Source organism: Neopelma chrysocephalum, unplaced genomic scaffold (genome assembly GCF_003984885.1).
Source record: "Neopelma chrysocephalum unplaced genomic scaffold, ASM398488v2 Primary Assembly neopelma1_24, whole genome shotgun sequence".
Taxonomy (NCBI): domain Eukaryota; kingdom Metazoa; phylum Chordata; class Aves; order Passeriformes; family Pipridae; genus Neopelma; species Neopelma chrysocephalum.
The window spans coordinates 20076237-20101298 of record NW_020897693.1 but is presented as its reverse complement, the minus strand read 5'-3'; the positions used below and the strand labels follow the sequence as shown (position 1 = coordinate 20101298).

At 35.3% G+C, this 25062-nt stretch overlaps 1 protein-coding gene across 5 annotated transcripts in view; it reads left to right on the top strand.

Moving 5' to 3' along the window:
* Window positions 1-24711, top strand: part of UBR1 (ubiquitin protein ligase E3 component n-recognin 1) — a 73146-nt gene extending 48435 nt beyond the window's left edge. For 3 of the 5 annotated variants that reach the window (XM_027706936.1, XM_027706931.1, XM_027706953.1), the window contains exons 27-47: window positions 170-279; window positions 761-850; window positions 2377-2564; window positions 3709-3914; window positions 5048-5141; window positions 7460-7612; window positions 8045-8142; window positions 8728-8821; window positions 10105-10253; window positions 11673-11728; window positions 12028-12124; window positions 13342-13409; window positions 14289-14439; window positions 15275-15362; window positions 15952-16085; window positions 17313-17421; window positions 19506-19562; window positions 20015-20092; window positions 20739-20909; window positions 21107-21208; window positions 21680-24711. In XM_027706936.1, the coding sequence (XP_027562737.1) occupies window positions 170-279; window positions 761-850; window positions 2377-2564; window positions 3709-3914; window positions 5048-5141; window positions 7460-7612; window positions 8045-8142; window positions 8728-8821; window positions 10105-10253; window positions 11673-11728; window positions 12028-12124; window positions 13342-13409; window positions 14289-14439; window positions 15275-15362; window positions 15952-16085; window positions 17313-17421; window positions 19506-19562; window positions 20015-20092; window positions 20739-20909; window positions 21107-21208; window positions 21680-21821 (2435 nt within the window). In that variant the 3' untranslated portion in view covers window positions 21822-24711. The remainder of the gene's footprint in view (window positions 1-169; window positions 280-760; window positions 851-2376; window positions 2565-3708; window positions 3915-5047; window positions 5142-7459; window positions 7613-8044; window positions 8143-8727; window positions 8822-10104; window positions 10254-11672; window positions 11729-12027; window positions 12125-13341; window positions 13410-14288; window positions 14440-15274; window positions 15363-15951; window positions 16086-17312; window positions 17422-19505; window positions 19563-20014; window positions 20093-20738; window positions 20910-21106; window positions 21209-21679) is intronic. The other 2 variants (XM_027706947.1, XM_027706940.1) reach the window with 1 other exon arrangement.
* Window positions 24712-25062: the final 351 nt, after the last annotated feature.

The window sequence follows — 25062 nt, the reverse complement described above, 5'->3', positions numbered from 1 at the left end:
CAAGGGGATAGATTATACTTTATATAAATGAAATAAACAGATGAAATTAAATGAGAAAAGTAACTAGGCAGGTTGTGTTCATGTATGTGTGTTATATAATTAGCAATACTTTAAAGCATGTGTGGCTGTAAATACATGAAGTCCCTCTTCTATTTTTCACTTTGTAAAGGAATGGGAAGCTCAGCCTTAAATGCTGTGAACGTATTAATGCTTCTGGAAAAACTGAAGAGTGTTCCTCAATTAGAGGCACAGAAGGACACAGTCAATTGGATACTGCAGGTACACAAGGGAGAGATAAGTATGATCTGATTTCAGTAATGAAGAAAGCTGTTATGGAAGATGTTATGATTCCCACATACAATCCAGTGTTTACAGCTGCAATGATTTCTCGATGTTTAATCTATTGCAACATTTTTTTCCTCCAGACCAGATGGCTTCTTGAATACTGTGTTAACACTTAGAAGTCACTGTACTTGCTTTGCTAATTTCAAGAGCTGGGTCAATCTTTGCTTAGAAAGGGACTTTTAAAAATTATTTAACTCCAACCCTCCTGCCATGGGTAGGGACACCTTCCATGAGACCAGGTTGCCCAGGGCCCCATCCAGCCTGGCCAAGAACACTTCCAAGGACGGGGCATCCACAGCTTCTCTGGGCACCCTGTTCCAGTGCTTATATAGCGCAATATTGTAATTGTATTAATCTATACTGTAATAAGAGCCAAGTTGCATTTTATTTTTAACATCTAAGTTTCTATTTTTAGATGTTTGACATGGTGAAAAGACTGAGGGAAAAATCTAGTTTGACAACAGTAGCAGCTGCATCAGCCTCAGAAGCTACAAAAGGTGATGAGGTAATAATAAAAATAAAAGTTCAATGGAAGCCTTGTATTTAATGTTTTGAATGGCTATTTTCAATAATGAGAGTAAATTAATTGTTGCCTAAAATGCGAATTTTTAAAATTAATTTCTGATATCTTGTCTACAAATAGGATTTGTAGCTAAACATGTTTCATGGAATTATCAGCAGCTAATGTGTGGGTTTGGTTGTATTTCCAAGTTAAGTGAAACAACTGAGGGGGGTGAAGGAAGTAATTTGTGTTCATCTTTCTGTTTCTTGTCTTTATGATCTGACCACCTTTTCTATTATATTGTCATTGTACAGTAATTAGAAATACAAATCCACTTAAAGTGATGTCTTGTAATTTACGTGCCCTGTCAAGAGGTTAATCTGCTTTGCCTGATTGTGTAAAGACATGAGGCTTAAGTATTTATTCTATCAGTCTCTTTGCACTTCGCTCAAAATAACTTTTTAATCCAGTGGTCAAGTGACACAATGAAATGGAGATTTCAAAGATTACTGCAGTCCCATTTTCACATTGGCAGTTGAACAGAAGAGAATCTAATTACCCGTAGACAGTATGCAAAGACAGGCCAGTTTGCTCTTACGCATTTTGTTTGGCGACAGCTTGCTGCCAAACAATCTCTTGGCTGGTCATTGCATGCATAGCTCTAAACTTATCACAGCATATGCTGTGTTTCTTTTTTGAGGTAGGTGTCATATGGTATCTGATAAGGTGTCAAACAAAATACAGAAGTCAGTAAGAAATTAGTCTCTTACTGTTCCACTGCTTGTGGAGCAATTTGTTGTTGTTTGATTTCCTCAAAAAGTAATGGTATTGTCAATGGAAACAATGTTTATAATGCTGAATTTGTCCCTTAAATAATAGAATAGGAGGAGTTAGATTCTATATGTTTTAATTAAGTCTACCTGTTTTTTGAATTCTACATTTCTAAAGCATAGAAATACCTTGTTTATATTTTTTGAAAACATGATAGATGAGTAAATACTGGAAGAAGAATAGTTTTCCAGTGTACCATAAAGAATAATGAAAATACAATACACAGATACATAAAAAGCTGCTACATTTGTTGTGTCATCGATATCTCAAGATAAAATTTTCTTCAATTTTGTAAGGAAGATACTGAATATTCAGTAGGGGTTTCACTTATGGGGAGAATAACAGAATACTGGAGAAAGCTTGTGATGCTCACCTCACTAAAATTTCTTAAGAACAGACAATTACTTAATTAAAATGGCTCAAGTATTATTGATCTTGTCTTTGGGCTAGGAATTGTACTAGTGACCTTTTGTGGACCACAAAAGTACAGTCTTCTGACTAGGTTCATTAACCTAGTTGCATTTAAAGATCTGAGTTTTGTTTATTTTTCAAATAGCAGTAAGCTTTTTGTCCTCATTAAAGTGTTGTCAGTTAAGGAATTTGATGTCAGTGGTTAGAATACCTATAGTCGGGGAAAGAGTCTTCTCATTTTTTGATGTTCTTAGTTGCCTGTGATTTCTTTATTCCCTTATTTTAAGACACAGAGCACTCAGGATAAAGAGAAAGCTGAGCGGAAGAGAAAGGCAGAAGCAGCAAGGTTGCACCGTCAGAAGATAATGGCCCAGATGTCTGCACTTCAGAGGAATTTTATTGAAACCCATAAGCTCCTCTATGAAAACACACTGGAGGCTCAGGGGAAAGAAGATGCTATTATGGAGGAAGAAAGGTGAGAAAAAAGACATCCAGAGTTCTGGTGGGAAGAGTTCATTACCTGCTACATAAATTCGTTATGCTCCATAAAGTTCATAAGTAGATTCGGGGGACAGATTGTGTCATTGCAGTCAACAAACTTGTGTCTCTATTTACTTTTAAGTCATCTTCTGTTAAAAAATTATATATATACTAGCACGTGTGTGCTGATGTAAGAACAGTGGATCACTTTGTAGACAGCATAAGATAAACTGTAAAAAAAATCCGTTCTTGAAATGGTAGATATTTATATTGATTAACATTTAAAAAAGTATCATTGGAAACCTGCTGAGCTGACACCACTGTAATCTTGGAGGCAACTGTCAACCTTATATGAAAATTGAAGTGTTTTATTTGGAAAGAATCTGAAAGCCAATGTGTCTTAAGCTTAAGTTTCAAGAAGAATACATGCTTCTTGTAGCTCAAATCACTGATATTTCTGTTTGTTAGGTTTTAAAATCTTATACTGAAGGTGTTTGGTTTCTGTTGGTTATAATTTTGTTGATATGGATTGCTCCTGTTCTAGAGATACTTCAACAATAGAGTGTAATACAGCTCACAATTTTTGTGTAATTGGGGCTTCACAAAACTAATCTGGAAAATAGAGATAGCTGCTGAAAGAAAAGCACAGATCACTTCCATATGCTTTGGTCTTTAATAAATTGTCTTCTATAAGTCATTGTTGAACTTTGGAATGGGGAATATTTTAAAAATATATGGAAGCTTATTGTGTCATGAAGCATTGTTTTAAGGTAGTGGCATTAATTTTCAATATGTTTTCTTCAAGAATGGAAAACAATTTTAATGTGTCTGTAAGATTGAAATATATTTAATCCAAACTACACTGAATATAGCTTCTTGAATTTCCTGCTATCTGAATCCATTTCACTGTGTTACTTTATCTTAGCTGGCTTCCACTTTCTCTTTTTAAAGAATACTGCATTTTAGTGAGGATTGAGAAGTTTCTTCATTGCTTGGTCATCATTTGGTTTTGTAAAGCAATGTGGTATAAAACCAGAAATACTAGGAGTGTATGACCTTGTTAGATGCCTGGAAGAATTAAGTTTATGTAGAAAAAGCCACCTGATTATTTTCTATGTGTGTCACTTATGATCTTACAGCGTGTCTTCAGCAATTGATTACTCCAAAATTGCTTTGGGTCCCAAACGAGGTCCATCTGTTGCTGAGAAAGAGGTCTTGACCTGTATTCTTTGTCAGGAGGAGCAAGAAGTAAAGTTGGAAAGTGCTGCCATGGTGTTATCTGCCTGTGTCCAGAAATCAACTGCCTTAACTCAGAATAGGAGCAGAATTCTTGAACTCTCAGGGGGTATGTGATTTTTCTTCTTTTAGACTACAAGCAGTTCTCTACCTAGAGCTCAGACCCTTTGAACCAATTAAACTTTTACGTTTGGTCAGGTTGCTGAATGGCTTACCCTACTTAAGGAAAAGAAGGTGAAAATGTTTAAACTGTTCTAAAATCCATACTTTAAAACTTAAATGAGAAGTGTATGAAGGTTTAGGTTTGTTGCTGGGGAAAATCAATCTCACAAGAAGATTTAATCAAACATGTAGATTTGGTAGGAGTAGTTGCCCTGGAAAAAATCCAGGACTGTTCACAGTTTGTGTTTATTTAAGTACAACAGCAAATTTTCCCAATATGGAGGAAATAAATGAACATTATCAGAGGCCAGTATGGCAGCCCAAAAAGGGTTTGGGTGTTTGTTTCTGTTTGGTTTTTTTTTTCCTCCCATGTCTGGGAAATAATAAAAGCAACAATATAAAAAAGTAGGAAAGTGTAAGCAAGGATTGATATCATCTGATAAATGAAAAAAAAAAGAATACAAGAAAATTATACTAACACAAGAGTTAGATTTGCGCAGTAGCATGTTGGTAGCAGGGGACACAAAGACCAACTACAATTTCTTTGTAAGTAGCAGTTGATTCAACGTGATAGAACTTTTGGTCAGTTACTTAAGGGAAAGAAGAAAATAAATAGAAGTATAAGGGAAATTTAAGTACTCACTGACATTTTTGCATTTTTCCTCTCTTTTTGGCAAAAAAAAAAAAAAAAAAAATTTCAAGACCTGATGCTGTTGGCTTTTGATTTTAAAAAGAGAGAAGTGCAGTCTGGAATAGGATAAAAAAAGTTGAAACAGTACCTGGAGAGGGAAGAGCCCTTTTTGCTGTTCAACCAGTTGGCTGTTGCTTTTGAATTTTATTGTCTCTTTCTTCATAATTAGTGGAAAGCCTTCAGTAGTTCAAGTGGGTTCTGTCTTGTGATTGCTCTGCTGGATTATTGGTCTGGAAAAGTTAGCCAAATGGAGTTTTAATGTGACTGTGCAAACTGTAGGAAAATAAAAATGTTCATGTTCTATGTATATTCTTGTTCATTTCTCATCCTACTGATGGGAAGTTATGTTACTGTTCTTTTAATAATTTCTTTCTGCCATGTCTTTCTAGATACACTAGATCCTCTCTTCATGCACCCTGACTTACCTTGTGGGACACACACAGGAAGCTGTGGTCATGTGATGCATGCAGCCTGCTGGCAGAAGTAAGGATGTGTATTTGCAACCTTTTAATGATTTTTAATTAATCTATTTTCCAAATCATCTTAGTGCACTCTGAAAACACAGTACAGTAAGTGGATATTTAATTAAGGAATCACAACTATTTGTACTCACCTAAAAATAAAATATGGCATAAGAGATGTTTTGACATGGTGAAGAAAATAGTCATCAGAAGTTTTTAAGGCCCTCTATGACCGAAAGAAGAATCTCTAAGGATTACTAATTTATGCAAATAAAACCAGTGGTGTAAAACTGGTGAAGAATAAGAAACCGTATCTAGTGAATTTACTCTTAGCAGTCCAGTGTGAACCAGTAGGAATCTTCCTACAGGTGAGCATTCAAGAGTAACAGTACTTTGAAGGTCTGTCACTAGGTCAATACTTAAAGGATGAAGCTGAGTTATTCCAGTGGGTCTTTAGATGAGATTCTTGCATTTAGAATAGAATAGGAGTGGTTAAATCTACCAATACTTTTTCGCAGCCCCTCCCATTTTGGTGAACAAACCCTTAATAAGAGATAAGGACAAAGAATTGATACAATGGTTGTAAACTTTACTAGATTTCTATGAGTTGGGGGACCCACAATTTAGACCAAGTGTGTTGGATTAGAATGCAGCCTGAATATTAAAAGGCTGAGTTCCCTAGCTTGCAGAATAGAGTCATCCTATATTTGACTCCACAAAGGTCTAAACAAGATAAATAGTGTGAAATAATAATAGAAATAATCTTGGTGAATTGTCAACAGATAGAGAGTTGGGTCATGCAATGACAGCTACTCTTTATTGTTGTATGTTATAAACAATCTCTTGAGGTTTGTTGTTTGTACTTGTGCTATTTTACTTCAAAAAATCTTACTAAACTCCTAGTGCTTATTATTTACTTTTCTATATGTGTGTATATATAGTTTTTTTGCAATAAAACATCGGTACAGAATAAATAGGTGCACACACTTAAAATGATACGGAAGTATGTTCCTTGAGTATAATACATCTGCTCTTGGCAGATCCATCTACATCTGCGTAGATCTAAGTAGTGCAACACTGGAGCTCAGTTCCCTTGCTCTTTTTAAGAAAAGATGACTTGCTGTATGGGTTAATGGGATTAAAATGGACAACAGGCTCTTCTCATACGGGATGGCACAGAAGGTTTGAGTATAGTCTTTTATTTATTACGTAACAGACATTCTAACTTACTAATATTGCTCCAAACAATGCCTGCCATACCCCTCTATGTGCAGCCTAAAAATACTGCCAACCCTTTAAAACAGTACAAGTTCAAATGAATGGAATATCCTTGTAGTTGCGATGTATAAGGAAGGGTAGTTGCTTGCAAAAACATAGTTGATTGAATGTGAGGAAAATAAATGTATCATTTTATTGATTGTAACAAAATACATTTCTAAATAATCTGTGTTTATTAGAACTTATGCAGATGCCCCTGCATACACATTTTCTCTTATTACCTGAATGGGATTTTATTTTATTCCCTTAAGATTTATGATTTCAAGCAAAAAAAAAATCTTGTATTACCTCGGTGCACAAGTTAGATTATTTCATATCTGTCTCTAAGTTGCTACATACCCAGTCAGAACATTAGGACCGAATTTAGTTGCATGTATTCAGACAAGAAGATTTAAAGGCTGGATCTTTTTGTTTGTAATAATACCTCTGAGACATTAATGAAATTTGAAGGCTTACTACATCCAGTGAAGGGGCAAAATTATAACGAAACCTGTAAAAAGATCATAGTTATTTCTTAGTTTCCTATTGAGTTTAAAATAGTTGAAATGCGATATCGTAATATAAATTCTCTTCCTGTTATAAGAAGGCCACAGTTTCATTGTCTTGTCATGAGACTCAGTCGTTGCAGTGAGTAGCTGATAAATTATTCGTGAATTGTTACCAGTATTTTTTCCTAAAATTAAATAACAATATGTGCAATTCCTGTTTCAAATTTACTGTAATAAGTTGCATATTAGAGATATTAGATACAACATTTCATTGTGTTGAAGATAAGAGGGAAGAGTAGAAAATGTAAGGACAGCTTGTCTGTTAAGTGTTAATGAAATTTAAAAGGATTTTATAGGCAAGGGAAACTTGCCATCGTTTTTCCATCAGTGGTATACCATGCATTTTTGTGCAAGTTCATCTATGTGCTCAAAGATTTTATTATTTTCACATCCAACAAGAGATTTGTTTTTTCTCTTGAGTAAGTGTTTGCCGTATAATAACACTTTGAACATTTGTTTTCATGTCGCATTTGAGCCATTCCACTTCCTAGTAATTTCCTTTTCAATGTTGCAGATACTTTGAAGCAATGCAGCTCAACTTTCGACAGCGTCTGCACGTTGAACAGATATTTGACTTGGAGAATGGAGAGTATCTCTGTCCACTTTGCAAATCTCTGTGCAATACTGTGATTCCTATCGTTCCATTGCAGGCTCAAAAAATAAACAGGTGAAATACAGATTGCATAACTTTAAATTAAAAAAAATAAAAAAAAAGTAAAAATTATTTTGGGACTGGTTGGGTTTTCAAATTTTTGGATGGAAAACTTGGGTTGAGCTTCCTAATCTGTACAAAAGACCGCATATCTCCTTATTGATTATTCAGCCAAATATACTTCTTTTGGCAATCAATTTTTTATTTTTAAAAAGAAGCATTTTTTGATTGGCTATTCTTTGGAGTTGATATCAAATGAGAAACTACCTAGATTTAGTATTTAGCCTAACACTTAATTTTGTGCTGTTTGCTCAAAATGTACAAAGCCAGTAAAGCCCAGCAAATACTGAGTTCATGTGTTTGGATCTAATTGTGTCTTCTGTTTTTAAAGTTCAGGTGATTCTTGTGAGTGTTAAACTAAAATCTGATTTTTGTTTTTGTTTTCAGTGAGGATGCAGAGGCAGTTGCTCAAATCCTGTCCCTAGCTAGGTGGCTGGAGATTGTCACAGTCAGGATATCAGGCTACAGTGTGAAAAATGCTAAAGGTTTGCTGTCTTAATTTTTAAGCTATTCCATGGATATATGTCAGTACATGTTTTAACTAATACCAACAGAAAACTTAAAATAAAGAATACATTTGGCTGTCAATCAAGACAGTATCAAATCAAGCTGGGGATAAAGTCATAGCCCTTTCTGAGCTGATGTCTTGATTTCACAGTGTCCTCACTGATTTTTCTGGTTTGTGTTAAATTCTTTCCATCTTTCCTGTAGAAAAAATTATATGCATTTGGAGAAGATATCAACAAACTAGCGCTCAGAGTTAATTAAACTTTTGTGTTGACTTTGATGTAGTAAAAAAGAGAAACTAAATTAAAAAGGCCAAAATAGAAATATGTATAAATATTTAGAAAACAGAAGATACAGAGAATCAACTACTGTTTTGGGGAATAGAAGCAAATGTTACTTAAGTAGGAATCATACAAGATGGTCTGGCTTGTGAGGTGTGTTTACAATTATTTTCTAATCAATTTAAAGTAAAAAGAAGACTCACTTCTATTAGACTGCTATAAAAACTTTACCAACTTACTTGGATTTTAATGTGGATCTATTTATTTGTTTTTTTCTGGAAGGAGAGAAGCAAAATCTTTCAGCTTTCATCAGCAAGGGAATGGGGAACTCTGCCTTGGAATTCCATTCCATCCTTAGTTTTGGAGTTCAGTCCTCGTAAGTGTTACTGGAACTCTTCTCTGCACTGTGTTAATTCTCTCTTAAATAACCTATATGTGCTTCAGAATCTGTATTGAAGAAAAGATATATGATTTGTTTGCTCTAAATAATGACTTACTTATTCTTTTCCATAAGCATTCACTGAATATCAGGTCTTTGCAGAGCTATGTGGATCTTTTGGTCAAATCAGTCTGGTAGTTCTTATATTCTTGGTACAAAACTAGAAGTCTGGAATGTTCTAATCCACAGTTCTAGTGATTTGGATTACTTGCTGTGCCTCTAGGCAAGTTATTTACTGCCTGTCTGCCTTAATTTTCCTGCTACATGTATGTTTCAGGCATAGATTACACTTTGTTTTGGATGTGATAATGTAATAAGGATTACTCAGAGGAATAGGACTATGTTGTCTGTTTCTATGCCATTGGGCAAAAGCACTCACCTACTAAAACAGAATGAGTGGATAGATACTTTTCAAGTGTGCTCAGCTGCCTCTTTTTAGATCATGCTGTGAGTACTCTGCTTCTGCTACTTCTGACTGACATGATTATGCAAAGTACTCACATGTATCTGTTACTTGCAAAAATGTCTTCAGAAAGTTGAATCAAATTTTTTCTGGTCTCCATGGGAAAGATTCTTGAACTTTAACAGTGTGGTGTTTAAGTATGAACTTGAGTAAACTCCAGACTTTATGGTGCAATTGTTTTGTCTGTAGACATATGGAGAATTAATACAAATGTCAAATGTCATTAGTGTTAGAAAGTTCTGTGTATGACTTGGACAAAAATCCACAAGCCATTAAAACTGCTAAACGCTTTTGTACATAAAACTTTTCCCTTTATCTTAAATGCTAAAAAATGTGTTTTAAAATAAATTTGAATGTTTTAAAATACATTTGAAAAGTCCTTCTTTCCATTTTTAGTGCCTTCTGATTTTTGCTTCAGCACTTACAATTCTTAAAATGTTTGTTTTCATTGTGTTTTACTTGGCTTTAAGTGGTTGTGTTTTTCACATGTGAATTATAAGGTAATATACAGAAATAATCTCTTCCCAGCCTGGCAGCTCTTAATCCCTCAATTTGTAGAGCCTTTTATGTCAAGGTACTTGTTAATACTGGAAACTGGTGATTTTTTTCTCCTCTGTACAGACAAAGGGTTGTTGTATTCAAGATTTCTTTCATAAATAACTGGTTTGGACTTAGACTTCTTTAGTGATTGATTGACCAGTAAGGAATAAGAATTATTAATAATTGAGACTGCAGTTATCTTGTCTTGCTTTTGCAGAGCCAAGTACTCAAGCAGTATCAAGGAGATGCTTATTCTCTTTGCCACCACCATTTATAGAGTTGGGCTAAAAGTTGCTCCAAACGAAGCTGATTCGCGGATTCCTATGATGACCTGGAGCACATGTGCTTTTACTATCCAGTGTATAGGTAAAGCATAATTTGGGTTTATTGTTTTGTCAGGGAAGAGTTTGCCAGCAAGTGCATAAATGTAATAACTGTTATCACAGAAATGATATTGAAGGCCTATGTCAGTAGTAGAAAATTCAGATACCTTATGAGGACAAATTTTAAAACAAGAAGGATCACTGTGACAGTTTGACTTATCCTAGGCCACACTACTTCCTTGGATTCATTTTTGTTTGCAAATAGAGCAGGCTTCTGTGAAATTGTAAAGCAAAACTGCCTATATGACTTCAGTATACCGGTCTGGAGTCTAGTCATAGTGCATTATTAAAACCACTTAACAGGCAGGTAGCCAAGCTGCCTGGATAAGGAACTTTAGCTATCTGTATTACTGGAGTCTCTAGAAGAAGTTCAAAGCATCTTTGACCCAAGAGATGTAAATTGGTGTTACTCCCAAAAGCCAGAATGCTGAAAGTACAGATCTGATTTTTCCCATATTTCCTCAGAAACTCACATGTTGTGTGTTAAACTGATGTATGGAAGTGCTAAGTTTAAAGGACTTAATGTTTTGTTAGAAGTGATTAAAAGAAAAAAGGAAACAAACTAAAAAAAACAACACAACAAAAAACCTCCAAATAAAAACTTCCCAATGAAAACAAATAGAAAATTTCCAGCTGTTCTGATTCGTCTCTGAAGTGAATAAAGCACAAAAACATTTGAATGGATACCTTTTTACTCATTTGAGTTAATTTAGTTTCTTATTTTTATGAGCTTATTTTATCTTTATTATTCCTTCAGAATCAGTGCACTTAGGGAGGAAGACTCAATTGTATTTCAACTTGGAAATTTTCTTTTTGAAATATTTTTGTTAAACTGCAGTCAAATGCAGTAGTATGAATTTAGCCAGGTTGCCCAGGGAGGTTGTGGATGCCTCAGTCCTGGCAGTGTTTGAGGCCAGGATGGATAAGGCCTTGAGCAACCTGGTCTAGTGGAAGGTGTCCCTGCCCATGGCAGGGAGGTGGGAACTAGGTGATTTTTAGGGTCCCTTTCAACCCCTTAACATTCTATGTTTCTATGCTAAACCTGAGAGTAAGATGACTGTATAGCATCTCTGTGAACGTAACTTGGTGGTTTTGAGCATTGCAAAAGAGTAACTGAAAATAAAACTAAATCCATAGAATGTATGTGTTATCTTCATTCATGTGAAAAAGTGTTCCTTTAAATCCTTAGTTAGCAAGATCTGAAAATCTGAAAATTTTTAAAAGGCTCACTACAACCATTTATATCTGAAACATGCAGTACTATTTAAGTGAGATTTCTGTTAAGGGAGTTCTCTTAGCAGTATGAAGTTGAGCTTTAAAAAGGAGTACATGTACTAAGAATAAATTAATATTAGGTGCTGTAGAACAAAGCAACCTAATGTCTTCTGTGTTTAATTTTAAGAAAATCTCTTGGAAACGGAAGGCAAGCCTTTATTTGGATCTCTACAAAATAGACAGGTATGGACAAGTAGATATTCAATATGTTTTAAACAAAAAAGTTCATATACACACACATATGTAAAACTGTTGAAATTGCTGACATCAAGATCATTCTCTGTTGAGAAATATCTTCCAAAATATTTAGATTGGTAAAGAACACTTTGGAAGAATAATATTTCTACTTACATGTGGGAGTTGATATTAAATTAATTTATTAATGTGTTTTCTGTTTGTAGAAGTAGATATGTTTTTACAATTTCATTTCATTATTATATCTATACTCTTTTCCTGTTCAACCATTTTCTCTTGCGCTCTAGCACAGTGGCCTTAAAGCATTAGTGCAGTTTGCAGCTGCTCAGAGAACAACATCACCACAGGTCCTGATTCAGAAACATCTGATTCGTCTTCTAGGAGGTATTGTATTCCTTTTATTTACCACCTTTGTATTACAGAAGTTTCTATTTCAAAATGGCATACACATTAATAAAGCATAGAAGCAAGGGTCAGACTACTTGACAAAAGTGCTAAATTCAGTTTCTCTGCCTGAAATCATGAGGTGTTGATTGAACTTAAGTAATCAGTAATTCTGTTAACTAATATCACCGAAGTCCCCAAAAAGTCCTCTATCCCAGATTACATAGGCCTAGAGATACTCGGATCTGGAATATTTACAGTTGGTTAACAAACTATATCTGGCAATGTTCAAAATTAGTCAAATTCTGTTCCAAAGAGGTGGATAAAGCCACAAACCAGGTATTTCTGTTTCAATTGTGAGATTTCATCTTCTCAGCACGAGAAGTCAGGTCCTCGGAAAGGCATTCCAGTATCTTAAGGGGGCTTATTAAAAGGAGGGAGAGGGACTTTTTATATAGGTAGATAGTGACAGGACAAGGGGGAATCATTTTAAACTAAAAGAGGGCCTTTTTTTTTTGGGGTTTTTTTTTCATCCCATCCCTGGAAGTGTTCAAGACCAGGCTGGATTGGGGCCCTGGGCAGCCTGGTATAGTGAGTGAGTGGCATCCCTGTCCATGGCAGGGGGTTTGGAACTAGATGATCTTTAAGGTCCCTTCCAACCCAAACCATTCTATGACTCGGTGATTTCTAGTACTTCCAAAAGGCTGCTTGCAGCCTAGTTTAAGATATTTTGGTCTCAGGGAGAGCTAGTTTGAGCACATAACTATCATCCATGTTTCATACTGACAAGGTTAGTATTTTGGCCTTTGTGAATGCCACTCTTGGATTTGCCTTCTATTTGGTAAGATTCTTGGGTGTAGTACTTAGGCTTTTGTATTGGGTAAGGTTGTGAGGCATCTAGTCTTACAGTGCCTAAGTACATTCACCCTTAACACCGTCTGCTTTATTAGAGCTCAAGAAATAAAGATTTATAAATCAGAATTTTGAAGATATGTGAATTAAAATTGTTAGCTGTTTGGGCATGTGGAAATAACTAAACAATCAAATAAGTGGTAAGCAATTCATTAAATACATACTTCCTTAGTTCAGAGACTTGGACATATTTTTGGTGAAAACATTGAAATGATAAAAGCTCTAAAATCAGATTCTGAGACTTCAGTTCAATCCTAAAGAAGAAAATGTGTATCAAATGTATAAATGATATCTTTGTTTTGTAGTTCTCCTACCAAACTTTAAAGTGGAGGATACTCCATCACTTTTAGAAGTAGATATGTTCCACATTTTGGTAAGCAGATTCATTTTATTCTTCATATTTTGAGCATTAATTTTTGTGTACTTTACCCTGTAGATAGTCCTGCATTATCTGTTCACTTACACGAGTCAAATGATTATACATGAGCAGCAGTCAAATGATTACATGACTGCTATATATGTTTACTTCTCGTTCTGCTATTCTTCTCATTTTAAGTCTTTTCTGTCTTGCTCTTACTAAATTTCATTCTTGCAATCTCCATCTTCTTTTTACCACCTGCATTGTTATTAAACATAAAAAAACTCCCAAGAAATGCACCCACTTGGCTTCTTTCTCTCAGTTTCCCTTTGTCTCAATTGGTATCTCATACCTTCTGATTCCTTCATATTCTCTCTTATTACCTTCTGTACTCTTCTTAGCATCTTCTTTCAGTTCTTAATACAAATCTGTATTAGTTTCTTTTGCTGTTAAAAAACCCAAACAAGCAAAAACCACACAACAAAAAAAAGCCAAAAAAACCAAACTCACCAAATAAAAATCTGTTTTGTCCTGGTTGCCTTTCTGTCTAATGCTTGGTCTCATTTCTCACTTTTTTCAATGTGCTTTGTCTTACATCAAAGAACAGAAATTAAGCTTTTTAGGAACTAGACAGCCTGTCCTGGTGTATCTCTAAACTGGCAATTACAATGGAACTATATCTGAGTTTCCCACGTGCCAGGGGGCACAAATAGTTAATACTTTCCAGTGAGTTTTTGCTACACTTTGAATTAAAACTAGCAAGATAAATTAACATATTCAAATAGACTACAGAAATGAAATATAAATGTATAGTGAAAATATAATTTCTATTACCCTTGTAGTTATTACTAAGTTTTTGTTCCTTTAGTACTTGCTTCTTCCTTTTCACTGTAGGTGGGAGCTGTGTTATCCTTTCCATCATTATACTGGGAGGATGCTGTAGACTTGCAACCTTCATCAATTAGTTCAGCCTATAACCACCTCTACCTCTTCCATCTGGCAACACTGGCACACATAACGCAAATTGTCATCTGTTCAGCAACAGGTAGATGTGTATTTGGGTTGGATTTTTCTGGCATTTTTACACAGTTTCTGAAAAATAATGGATTGACACTGATAGTGTTTTCCAGGTATCAACTTTCTCATAAGTTACAGTGCTAGGTGGTAATAACTGTTTTCTGGTAAAAAATAAACAGCACTATGTAATTTTCAGAGCATTTTATTGAGTTGCTTCTGTGTGTTTAGCCTAAGAAGATGAAACAGTTACTGATACGTCAGTACTTGCTCCAGTCAGTCATTTCAGAGGGGTAACTTTCCCCTCTTCACTCCTTGTAGGAGAAGCAAACCTCCGCCGAGCAGCATCCCTGAGTTGTGCAGTGACAGTCAGTATGCATTTAGCAAATAAATTTTTCTTTACCCTTCAACCTAGTAAATACCCAGATCTGAAATAGCAAATCCTGATAGGAGAGAATTTCACTTTTCTCTGTATTTCATAATACTGTTAAAAACTGTCAGTAACCTATAGGCTTTCTAGCTACTACTTTCCTTTTTCTTCGGCATGATGGGAATGAAAAAAAAAATTAAAATTTTTTAAAAATTCCTGTAGCTTAAGCTGTGTAGGACAACAACTTCAAAAGTTCAAGAGAAGGAAGCAGTTCTTTACCTGAGGATGAGCAATGAGGGAGTTATTCTGATTCTTCCTTATAGAATGCAGTCTTAGGAAAATATTTTTAGGCAGAAAATATTAAATAGAAGATAATTAAGCAAAATAAAGTGGAAATACTTCTGTAATGCAATAAAATAAAAGGGTTCAGTATATGTAAGAGAGAAGTGTGCCACAGTGGAATACATTTATAGTGGATTCATCTTTTTGTATGCAGAATCCTCCACTGCTTGCTCACCTGACAACAGTGAGGAGGCACAGTCTGCACAGTCTTTCTGTAGGGAGGTTTGCCAGTACACCAGTGGGTAAGTAGCAGTTCAGTTACAGCATTACATTTTCCTGGAAAGATGGCAATACACAGGGATTGACCTACACGAACACAGAAGACAGGAAAAAAATGATCCCTTTTGTATGGGGAGTTAGCACAATGCCCTGTGCTTTCTTCCCGTGTTCCTGAACACTGAAACTATTGAAAGAAACAGTTTCAGTTAAAGTAGCTACTTTTTGAGGAGAATTGAGTGAATTCTCTGTGTGAGCAGTTGATTCACACAGAGAATCAATTGCTCTGTGTGATGCTATGTTGCAGTGTTGCACAGTTTATATCAGATTATCTTGAGTAACCTAGAGATGGACAGCAATGTATTGGCTATTTATTTTTTATAATTCTGAGAAAAATATAAGTTGACGTAATTTGAAGACTTAATGTGAGTGTTGTATGTAAACTCAGTACTTATTCCTTAGGCAAAGGGGAAGTTAGGAGTTAAGTGCTGGTGGCTGTGTTTCACAGAATTTGGGGTGTTGCTGCTACACAGCTGCCGTTCTACCAAATTGTGAAAGTGCTAGAAGGATTTGCAGTGTGAACTAATGCAGCTATTTCTCATTTGTGTGTTACAGTTGCTTTAGCCAGGATATTCCAGGCTGGCTTGTGTGGGACTGTGTTAAAAAAGGCATCATGCCTTACCTTCGTTGTGCTGCTTTATTTTTTCATTATTTGCTGGGAGTTTCTCCACCCGAAGAACTACTACAAGGTAAATATGAGAAAACAAGTGTATCTACGTCTGACTGGTTACTCTTTTCTGAAAGAATTTTAAACGTTCACAATAACTTAACAATAGTCAATACATTAAAATAAGACTTGGAAGGTAAAGAATTACTAATCTGTACAGGTAGGGACAAGCATGAGAAAACTGAGTTGTCTTGGCCTTACTTGCATAGAAGAGTCTTACTTCTGAATATGTGGAAATATGTGAACTGTCAATGATGTGAGGATAGTAAGTATTTGTGGATAAAAAGATACTGTGATTTAAGGATAGTTTTATGGATTTAGATTACATCACCTGAGAAGTAGCCTGGAATATATTTTTAAAAAACCCAAACCTTTTCATGTAGTTGCTAATGATGGTAAATTCTAAAAATACAGGGATTGAGCAAAGCAAAGCCAAGAAGAAATAAAGCACGTTATAAAACTGAAACTCTTCCTTAAGGGATCCTAATTCATTGCAGATACTAAACCAAAAAATACTCTGTCTTCTGTCAAAATGCAGCAAAACACAGAATCATCAGCTATTTGGAAAGGAGGACCAAAATTGCTGTGAATAACTGAGACGAAATATAACATATACAGGAAAAATATAAAATTGATTTATAAACTGTAAAGTTTGCATTTTATTATGATATATGAATCAAAATCTCTGCACTTTGAGATATGCTATTATCCTTGGCAGGGCTATCAAAGTCTGGGACTTTGATTCTATAGGGAGGAGTCTTTCTGGTGATCCAACAATGCCATTTTCTGTAGCAGAAATCATAAATGGCTACCCAGAAAACTATTAAATTACCCCAGCTTTATGTAATCTGTTAGCACTGATGTGATATAGCAAAATTGAATATCATTGAAGGCCATAAGGATAGTGAAAAGCTAAAATGCAAGTAGAGAGATCTACTGCACTAAGATGTGTCACATATTATGCAGTAATTTAAGCAAGGAATTCTGTTATTACAGTAACTTATACGTGATTTAAAAATTACTTAATATATAAAATTTGTTTAAGCATATCCTCAGATAATCCAAATTACTATAGCTCTCATTAAGTCAGTGGTGTAACATCCAATAGTACTAGCTAGGAGCTGTGCTGAAGCTGTAGGATACATATTATTCAATGGAAAAGGGATCAGGAGACTCCTAGTTTTGAGTGAATTATTCAGCAGTGCTGGAACACCTAAACAGTTGTTCATGTTTTCTTTTTCTTTTACAGATTCTGAAGAAGGGCAATTCAAGGCACTTTGTAGTTACCTCTCTCTACCTACAAATTTGTTCCTGCTCTTCCATGAGTATTGGGACACAGTAAATCCACTGCTTCAAAGGTACTAACTGGGACTGGACAGGTCATGTTTTTCTGTTGCGATTCCCTGTGGGAATTCTGAATCAAATTTGTCAGTAAATAGCTGAGCTCAAATTCGTACTGAAGTTCTAAACGTTTGTTGTGCATAGGTACACTGAATCTCTTAAAGGCACTGAAAAACACAAAATGTTCTGTATTTTATGGAAATCCCAGTATTAAATAATTGTAGTTTAAGGGACTAGTGCTTGCAGACCTGTATGAAACCATACGGACAGAAAGAAGTTATTATAAACCTTTGCTTGTGCGCTATGCCACTTACTGTGTATTTGCCTATTTTTAATCTGTCTAGAGCAAAAATGCTGATTACATGAGCTATAAAATGAGAATATGGAAAATTAAGTAGCTGGCAGAGTGAGGCTTTGTACCTCTTCTTGCATTTCCAGTGTTTCTTCTCTGCATTTCCAATATAGACTGATGGATGTTGAAATTGGCTTAATGGTTTTAAGGTACAGTTTGAGTGTTATGTAAATTGCCATCTAGAATCATGAAATCGAAGAATGTTAAGGGCTGGGAGGGACCTTAAAAATCATCTAGTCCCAAACCCCCCCTCCATGGGCAGGGACACCTTCCACTAGACCAGGTTGCTTGAGTCCTTATCCAACCTGGCCTTGAACATTTCCATGGTTTAGGCATCTGCAGCCTCCCTCACTGTTCCAGTGTCTCACCACCCGCACAGTAAAGAATTTTTTCCCAATATCTAACCTAAATTTCCCCTCTTTCAGTTTGTGAAAGAAAGCAGCAGTAAAGAAAGCATTTGTTAAATTCTGCGTTCAGAAACTCAAGACGAAGTAAAGAGACACACCCTCTCCCCATCCCCAGCTACGAATAATCCAGCTATACTGTGTTGGAGAATATCTCTGTGTATTTAATGTGACCATTTGAGCACTTGGCTGGATTTGTAATAATTCCTGGTGCTTGGCAAAATTCTCTGACTCTTACTAGCTTTTACTGTGTTGTCGTTTGGTTGGTTTTTTTAACATCTGTTCTGTTTTGCTGTCTAGATTTTTCAATTTAGGGACGTATGGAACTGTTGACTTCCAACTTAGAGTCCATATAGTTGACCTAAAGAATTACCTACATACTATTATCAATTCCTTGTGTAGTATGTACAATTACTTATAAATTAATAAATTAACTTTCACAGATAAATTATTAAATAAGTTTGTCTTACTTGTTCCTACGTGTTTGCTCAAAGACATAATGGTGCTTCAAAGAGAACACAGAAGATAATTGCTTGTGAACATTGGAAAGTGGTCACTAGAGGCAGGGTTAGCAAATAGTTACAGTGCTTCCAATGAGAAACAGAGGTTTCAAGTAGGAGGCTACATATTTAATGTAATAGTAACAGTTGCCAAATCATCATTCAAGTTCCCATATGTTTTCTCACAGAACTTGTTTCAGAAGACTGAATTTGATGATTGTTGAGAAATGTGTTAAATGAAGCATACTAGATTGACCATCTGCTACAGTTCTTTCTCTCTTTTCCTTTTTGTAGAAATAACTTAAAAGATGTCTTAAACGTACCAATTCCTCTGTTCAGTAACTGGCCAATATCTACCATTGCTTTGGTAGACACATTTGGCCATTGTAAGCAAGCATACAACATGCAATAAACCATTGTAAAATAACCATTAGGTGATGATTGTTAAATAAAAACAACAAATTTTTTCCTATTAGAGTGTATGATAGTTATTTACACTGTGTCTTTCAGCACATATTTTCCAAAAGGTGCTATGTATTGTAGCCCACTTTCAGAACTTGAAGATGTCTGAAGGCTGCTTGCATTTAACTGTTAACACTGTTTTCACGTGTGTGATAATAATTTTAAGTGTTCTTTCACATAGGTTTTTCCTCTAGTATACAACTTTAAAGTCTTCTCCTGACACAAAAGCATAAAAAAAGCTGTTTCTCGTTGTGAGTTCTTAGCTAGACTATCAATGCTTTATCAGTGTTCTACGTTTGCTTATCACTTAGTAGTTTAGTTTAGTGATCCTGAATGTATATTTTTATGAAATGCTGTAATCTGCAAATGTTTGTTTGAAATAGGTGGTGTGCTGACCCGATGGTGTTAAGTTGTTTGAAGGGGAAAAGCATTGCAATAAGGTAAGCTTATTGTTTTCTTCTGTTTTTCACCTAGAACAGTTGAAAGAATGAAGTGCTTGTTGTGGCCAAGTTAAAGAGCTTGTGTTTTATTCTTCCTGCTCTACTACTAAAAGTACATTTATCTTTAAATGATTGTGTATTATTCCTCTCCATTGGAAATGTACAGCATTGTTAGACAAGTAATCTAGCCTGCTGTAGGAAAAACAAAAGCTAACTGAAATATGGAATGTCTTCATACCTGTAGGTTACATATGAAAATTAATTTCAACACTTTTTCTGGACTGTAGAAATGTTGAACCTCCCATGTGGAGCCTATCACTTGGGATTCTAGAACTGAAGAATTGCTCTGGAACTGCAGAAGTTTGCAGAAAGGACCGAAAGCTTCGCAGGAATTCATGGTTACTTGCTTTGATCTTTGTTATTGTCATAATAGTTCTTTTTCACTTACCCAGGTATCCTAGGAAAAGAAATCATTTAATAGAGCTTCCTGAAGACTACAGTTGCCTTCTGAACCAAGCCTCTCAGTTTAGGTAAGATGTGACATATTTAGTTGTCTTCCTAGCTGTTTTGCCACTTTTAGTGACTTATATTCTTGCAGTTACTGTAACTGGTGTTAAAACAATCCAGAAATTATTTTGTAGAAGTGAAAGCACTGTTACGGATATACTGGCCAACACTAGCACACATTCACTTTAAATCTGAAACACAACAGTAGTAAATGAAGTCACTCGTGTTTGATAAGATAGCATATAAAATTACTATAGCTTACTCCTGGTCATTTTTCTCCAGTGCAATTTGGTTTGGCCATAGGCCTGAAAATTATTTTTTGCACTGGACGCAACAAGCCCAGATGATTGGTACTGTTTTATGCCAAAAAGAGTGAATCATAGGATAATTCAGGTCAGAAGGGACTTCAGCTGATTATCTAATTCAATCTCCTGCTCAAAGCAGATATCTTGCAAATAAAATATTTTAAGCAATATAAAAACACAGCCCAAAGAGGCAGATATGTGAAATGATTATGACATAGTTTGTCTTAGGTTTTTGTTTGATTGTGGGTTGGGGTTTTTCGTTGGTTGGCTGGGTCATTTTGTTTTTTAAGGAACATTATCCATAGTTAACATTTCTTTTAACATTTTAATTCCTGCTGTAATGTTCTGGTTACACTTCTTTTAGATGTCCACGGTCTTCTGATGATGAACAAAAACATCCAGTATTGTGTTTGTTCTGTGGGGCTATGTTGTGTTCCCAGAATACTTGCTGTCAAGAACTGGTGAATGGAGAGGAGTTGGGAGCCTGTACTTCTCATGCTCTTCAATGTGGAGCTGGAGTCTGTATGTTTCTCAAGTAAGTAGCTGGCCAGAATTTAATGTGTTAGAGAGTAAAGAGAAATATTTGAAGTTCAAAAATCACAATTTGTCAAAGCACTTGATTCTTTTTGTCTGAGATGAAGAAGCATTGCTTTGATCTAAATTATAGCTCACCTAAAAAGTGAAGGATCTGCTTGGAGTTGTGTTTTAAATGTAGCTTTTTTTTCCCTTAAGAATCAGGGAATGTAAAGTTGTCCTTATTGAAGGTAAAACCAGGGGCTGCTTATACCCTGCACCTTACTTGGATGAATATGGAGAAACAGATCCGGGTCTAAAGTAAGTAAATGTTTAACTTTCTGTATTTCTATTTTTGTATCTCTTTCTTTCTTATACCCACTGGACAACATGTTCTTCCTGCTGTCATGTACAGCACTGTAATACATGTCTTGGCCTGGTGAACTTGATTGACTTCAAATTCCTGATGGCAGTTTCCAGTAGTGAATGGATAGTTTATAATGGGAAAAAGCAATTTTTGGTACTGTTAAACTTTCTTACTTTTCTGAAGAATACTTTGTATGCTGTTCATCAGTAACATGCAACAACTGCTATTGCTGAAATGTCATCTTGGAAATGACAGTTGTTGCTTGTCACACGTAGAATTTTTTTTACATTTCCAGTAGACTTGTTGGAATTGGTGTTCATACGAGTATTTAATATAGTCTAGTGTTAATGTTAGATTATTAATGGAACAGTTTGCAGTTGCTATTTTTATATGCTAACTGGTTATTCTTTTTTCCTTCTATGAAGAAGAGGCAATCCCTTGCACTTATGTCGGGAGCGTTACCGGAAGCTCCATCTGCTATGGCAGCAACACTGCATCATAGAGGAGATTGCCAGGAGCCAAGAAACTAATCAGATCGTCTTTGGATTCAACTGGCAACTGCTCTGAGTCTCTTGATTTTTAGTGAAAACTCTTACCTTTGGCAGTGCTTTGGAAAAGGAAGGAAAGGAGGGTGGCAGTAAAAAAAACCTACTCAAGTGAATTCTGTAGTTCAGACACAATTGGTGGATTCTCTAGGTTGGATGTATCACTGATATAATGAAACAGAATCTCATGTCATATGTTTTCCTTGTATTTTTTTCTCCTTTCTAAAAGGAAAACCACATTCAGTAATTATTACTGAACATTCATGTCCAGAAATATTTCCACTTTTTTCAGAAGTTGTAATTATTTCATGTATTTTCATGAGGACAGCTTCCCAAATGCTGTGCTTCGGAGCACACACCACACTTCTGTCTCTTCCATGCCTTGAGAACATACCAAAATGGTGTTGCCAAGGAAAAGCCTCCTTTACTTTCTCTCTGGGTTCTTTTCCCAAGCTTTAAATAGGTCAAGATAATATTGGAGTGGAAGTGGTGCCAGGCCTTTAGTCATCTGTAGCAACAGGTAAAATAGAGAGTAAATTTTACAGAAATAGTCTGCATTCAGCTATACACTGGGATTTAATGAAGAGTTTTCATTAATGAATTCTTCAAATGAGAAGTATGGGATAGAAAGTGCATGGTGGGAATTACCATCTTGCTTGTTGCATCAAAAAATTAAGTCTGTGCTTTTTGCGTTGCCAGAACTGCACTTCCTATCTAAAGAATTTGTCCTCTATTAGTGTTGTATATCTTAAGAGGTCTAGGGCTACAGTATTTGGCTAGGTTGTGGTTAGTTTTACTTTTTTACAGTTTGTTTTCTGAGGTTTTCCCCAAGAATCAAAAGTAAAAATACTGCTGCTGGGTAGTTGTAGTGTAGCTCTGCAAGTTATACAAGAGCCAGAGACTTCAGTAAGGTAAATGACCTTCAAAGCTATCACTGGACTAAAATAAAGTCCCGGAAGCAGCAAGTTTTAGAATCAGAAATAAGTTTGCTCATATTTGAGGGGGTTTCCACTCTTCATCCTCTGTTACTATTGTTTGGAGCATGTTTTGGAGCCTGCATAAATGAAATGGTGTGTTTTGGGGAGCATGTTCAGTGGTTCAGTGCCAGGTAGAGCAGAAAAGGGAAAAAAAGGTGGCTAAGTCTGTTTCTTTGCCCTCCAGTTAATAGCACATTGTGATTGAACTCTCTCTCAATGATACGTTATTTTGCTTTAGTTCTAAATGTTTGTTCTGTTTTCTGAATTTCAACCCTAATATACATGAGAGAATTTTTAATGTGATGGGTAAAAATGCTTTCCCAGGAAATACCATTTCCATGTGAAAGTCTGAAGTTTTCATTACCCTAAATTTCCCTGCCTCTTTGCTGTTTGGATTCTTTTGTGCCATTTTAATAAGACTTTCAAGGGGAGGTTTTCAAATTAATGTCTGAGAGCATGTTTTTGTATGATGTCTTTTTCATTTTGCCACGATTGTATGTGACATGGTAGAATCACAAATAATGATTTAGATTTAAATATTCTTCTCCTGTTTGGTTTTTTTTTAAAGCTTTTTGAGTATGTATGTATAAGTGCACTGAACAGCACCATAAGTAATCTAAAAATGGAATACCAATGAACTCAAATATTGTTCTAGTTTCAAATACTTCTTAAAAACTTTTGCTGTAATCCTTCCCTGGTGATACAAAAAGTTGGCTTCGGTATATTTTTAAGGTATTCTGTTTCTTGAAATTAAGACCCTTCTCCTTATTTTGATTCTATCAGATTTTAAACCTGAATATTAAACTCTTTGAAGACAAACATTAATTCTGTTAGTCTTCACATACTGAATTTAGAACAGTTGTCATGAAAACTTGCATGCACTGGTGATTTTTATGTCATCAAAACACTTCTTACCAACAAAAACATTGAATTAATACTAGCAGATGTATGCCTCATTGATACCAAGCTGTATTCTCTTACTGTTTCCCTCTGATATTTACTAATTCATTTATCAAAAATTTTCAGTTATCTCGCACTTCACTGATACAAAAATTCCATTGTCAAATATGCAGTGAGATCACTTTATTTTGTTTTCTGTCTGAACTGTAGTATATAAGAACAGGAGTTGGTATGAGCAGGTGAGCTTGTTTAAAGCTCTAGAAACCTCTTTGTAGCTGAAGAAGTGGGAGAAGAAAGTTGCATCTTTCTGCACGTTTGCACATACTAATTTAGCAAATGGGCTCCCATATCATTCATGGACTAGTGTGGTCATCTTTCATTTCATAAATTACTATGCAGTTTTGTTCACTGTGAGTATAATCTGTATTTAGTGATTGCAAGATGCTTATGCCACTGATTTCTGTTCCATCCAAGCTGACAGGAGTTATTTGATAATGCACATACTTTAATTGCAAAAATGTAAATTTGAAACTTGTATAATGTTCTTGTGCTTTTGAAATAAAATATCTTGTATATGTATATTTAAAAAAAAAAGAAATAAAGTAACTTCTCGTAGATTATTCAATTTTTATTTGACACCTCACAGTTCTTTTTACAAGAGCATCATAGCGGTGTCTGTCAGTATGAAAAAGGAGAAGGGTTAGTAAATGGTTGGTAGACAATACCAGTTACTCCTGTAGTCTGTATAATTTTTGTACCATTAGGAATGATGCCGTGCTTTTTGTTATGTAAAGAAATACACTACTTGAAACTTTTCCCAGTATTTTGTAGATGCAAATTCCTTCAGTGTCTACCTCAATTTGTAAAATAAGTCTTAAATGCAGAATTTAATATTTAGATGTCCTAAAACCATTTAGTTGAGTGATTCTGGTTTTGTATCTTGTCAAATAAGAACTGTTTGTCAGAACAACCTCTAGAAAGGGAAGCCTTGTGGTGTTGGTATAGTGTGCTGTGTGATACATGTTAAAAAAAAAAGATGTTTTATTATAGAGCTAAGCAAACAAGAAATCTTTCACATAGAAATGGCCAGTACTTCTTGCCCCTTTTTATGTTACAGGCTGCTGACTGTCATCACATCCTCTGCTGTTGTAGCTTTGGGCACCATTAAGCTTACAGAATTTGGGTGTTGATGGTGTTGCTCCTTATGCTTATTCTTAGTAAAGCAAATGTGTTTAAGAACCAATTCCTGAAAAGGTAAAAGGTAGAGGAAGATAAAGTCTACTAATAAAAATGTTCTGAAGAATATTAGAACAAGAATCCTGTTAATTAGGAAAAAAAAAGAAAAAAGCCACAGCACTATTTCTTGCATAGTAAAAATCTTAGTGT